This window comes from Neovison vison, chromosome 1 (genome assembly GCF_020171115.1).
Source record: "Neovison vison isolate M4711 chromosome 1, ASM_NN_V1, whole genome shotgun sequence".
NCBI lineage: Eukaryota > Metazoa > Chordata > Mammalia > Carnivora > Mustelidae > Neogale > Neogale vison.
Window position 1 is genome coordinate 160805650 of NC_058091.1, and position 3257 is coordinate 160808906.

Here is a 3257-nt window from a genome sequence, read left to right on the forward strand (position 1 = left end):
TCAGAGCTGGAATATCTGTATGCAATTATTGATAGAGATTATGGAGAGAAATGTGGAATGGATAAAAACAACCATGGTATTTAAGAGGTTAAAGGACATGGTTTATGGTTACCAGATGGGTAAAAGTGAGGATTGTTAGGAAGTGCTTATTTTTGCTTTATTCACTGGCTCAAAAACCTGGAAGTAATGGATATTTGGAAGTTTGTTACTGATGAAAACTAAAAAGAGTTGTGATCTCAGAAAAAATTCTGTATTTTCTTCCCAAGCACATTATAATTGTCTTATACCTTTTTCTACATCTAAAAGAAAGAGAGTTTTCCCATTCTAATTGATAAGAAATGAAGCAAGATGAGGGGATTCAGTGAAAGCTCATATTCACATAGGGAATTGTTTGTGATTTAGACCTCTTAAAAATGGTATAGTTTTTTTCTCTCTTTTCTGAGAATTCATTTGTTTTGTTATGTGAAACTGATATTATCAGGTGATAAGAGGAGAGGAAATGGAGACACAGAGATTCCCACTGTTTCCTCAGACCCTGCTGCCTCCAGAGATATTTGAACTTGGAAGTTCTGTGTCTAGTAACTGAAACATGGAAGCCTATTCTGAATAGGACATTTCCTCAGTACCTTCTTCATTGAGCCCACAACCTCCCTGTTCCTTAGACTGTAGATAAGAGGGTTCAGCATGGGAGTGAGGATGGTGTCAAACATAAAGAGACCCTGGTTCAGTATGGGGGTGTGGGAGGATCCAGGTCTCATGTATATCAGCATGGCTGGGCCATAGTAAAAGATGACCACAGTCAGATGGGAGGAACAGGTAGCCAGGGCCTTACTTTTGCCCTCACGGGAGTTTATTTGCAGGACCTGCAGGAAGATTAGGGTGCAGGAGGTCAGGATGAAACTTACTGGGAGAAGAACCACAACAATTCTGGTCACTAGTACTCCTTTCTCATAGGCTGAGATGTCCTCACAAGATAACTTCAAGATGGCCTTGACCTCACAGAAAAAGTGGTGGAGTTCCCTGGGGCCACAGAGGGGAAAGTGCATGGCATATGCTGTGTGGGCCAAAGATGCCAGAATCCCTCCCACCCAGGATCCAATGGCCATTTTCTGGGACACCTGGTGGCTGATAATAATTGGGTACTTAAGAGGATTGCAGATAGCCACATAGCGGTCATAAGACATGAGGGTCAAGAGTAGACACTCAGCAATCCCCAGAGTCAAAGTGAAGAAGATCTGTGTTCCACAGCCAATCAGGGAAATCTTCCTTTTTCCTGAGAAAAAGTTAACAAGCATTTTTGGCACTATGCTAGAGATGAAAGCCAGGTCAATGAGAGAGAGCTGGCTAAGCAGGAAATACATGGAGGTGTGGAGGTGGGGATCTGCCCAGATGAGGAGGATCAAAGTGATGTTTCCTGTGATAGCCATGGTATAGATGAGGAAGACAACAGAGACAAGGAATCCTGGATGTCTCATCCCAGGAAAAAGGCCCAGGAGAATGAAGTCTGTGCTCAATGTCTCATTTCCTGTCTCCATGCTTTCTCCTTAGCAACTTCACCTGAAAGACAGTGGATGCTTTCATAATACATGAATATAAAGCAGGCCCATACAAGACAGTAATTGACTGCATAATATGAACTATTTCTCAGGTGAGCTGAAAACAGAATTTTCTTACTTCATAAAGATATTTAAGTTGCAGGACAGGAATTAACCAGAACATGAAATGGCACATTTTTTCCCATCAATGCTCCAACACATTCTAAATTTACTTGATCTACCTCATCTTTAATTCTCCTCTTTCAATAAGCTAAATAATTCTTAAATTTATACAGCTGTTTCTGTTTTTGTTTTTGTTTTTTTCATAATAATGGTTGTAGTCAAAATGATTTTGTCATAGTGTAAGAATGCTCTAATAAAATATTTTTGTGATTCAGGTGTAACATATACTAAATATGTCACATGAACTAAACTATATTTTTGGAAACCCCAATATTATGTATTTAATTTGTTGACGTTTAATCAGAAAGTGGACTATTGAGTGTTCCAATACACACTCATGCCTCAATAACATTTATCTGTTCAGTAGAATCGGTTTTGTTAGTCTTCCTTTGTTATCTGTATTCAGAGAATCAAAGAGCAGCAAGCTTAAATTCAATGCCTTTAAGAAGGGGTAGAAAGGACACATTTTTTTTTCCTCTTCAGTTGAAGTATATTTGGTAGATGATGTTACATTAGCTTAAGAGGTGCAGCATACTTATTGGACAACTTGATAGGTTATGCTAACTCACCACAAGTGTAGCTATTATCTGTCATCAAATGAATCTATTTTGATACCATTGACTATATCCCCTATTCTGTACCTGGAAGGCTGTACCTCCCATTCTCCTTCAACCATATTTGCCCATCTCTGTCACCCTTTCCCAGTTCCAGGTATGACCAGTTTGTTTTACATACTTATGGATCCATTTCTATTGTATTTTTGTTTGTTTCTTCATTTTAAATTGTTTTTTAGATTCCACATATCAATGATAGCATATGACATATGTCTTTCTCTGCCTGACTTATTTTACTTAGGATATTACCTTCTAGGTTTGCCCATATCACAAATAGCAATAAGAGAAGAAAGTTAAGTAAAAGTCATGCAGATTGGTATGAAAAAAGTAGAATTGTCACTATTTATAGATGCCATAATGCTAAACAAACAAACACCCACTACACTAAAGACTCCACCAGAAAACTATTACAGATAATAAATGTAGTCAGTAAAGTTGCAGAATGCAAAATTTATAAATATAAATCTCGCCTCTCTCTATACTAATGGCAAAATGGCTGGAAATTAAAATTAAACCAATTTCATCAAAAAGAATAAAATACCTAGGAGTAAATTTAGCCAAGGAGTTGAAAGGAAACAGTCAAAAAAACAAAGAGGAAACCCACAGAATGGGAGAAGATATTTGCAAATGACAGTACAGACAAAAGGTTGATATCCAGGATCTATAATGAACTCCTCAAACTCAACACACATGAAACAGACAAACACATCAAAAAATGGGCAGAAGATATGAACAGACACTTCTCCAATCAAGACATACAAATGGCTATCAGACACATGAAAAAATGCTCATCATCATTAGCCCTCAGGGAGATTCAAATTAAAACCACATTGAGATATCACCTTACACCAGTTAGAATGGCCAAAATTAACAAAACAGGAAACAGCATGTGTTGGAGAGGATGTGGAGAAAGGGGAACCCTCTT

General features: G+C 37.9%; 1 protein-coding gene across 1 annotated transcript; it reads right to left on the bottom strand.

Moving 5' to 3' along the window:
• Positions 1-575: 575 nt before the first annotated feature.
• On the bottom strand, positions 576-1535 carry LOC122913963 (olfactory receptor 2L2-like). The gene has a single exon (XM_044260641.1). It carries the CDS (start codon positions 1533-1535, stop codon positions 576-578), a length of 960 nt encoding a protein of 319 aa, XP_044116576.1.
• Positions 1536-3257: the final 1722 nt, after the last annotated feature.

Coding starts and splice junctions, on each gene's coding strand:
- LOC122913963 (XM_044260641.1), bottom strand. CDS start 1,535: ATGGAGACAGGAAATGAGACATTGAGCACAGACTTCATTCTCCTGGGC.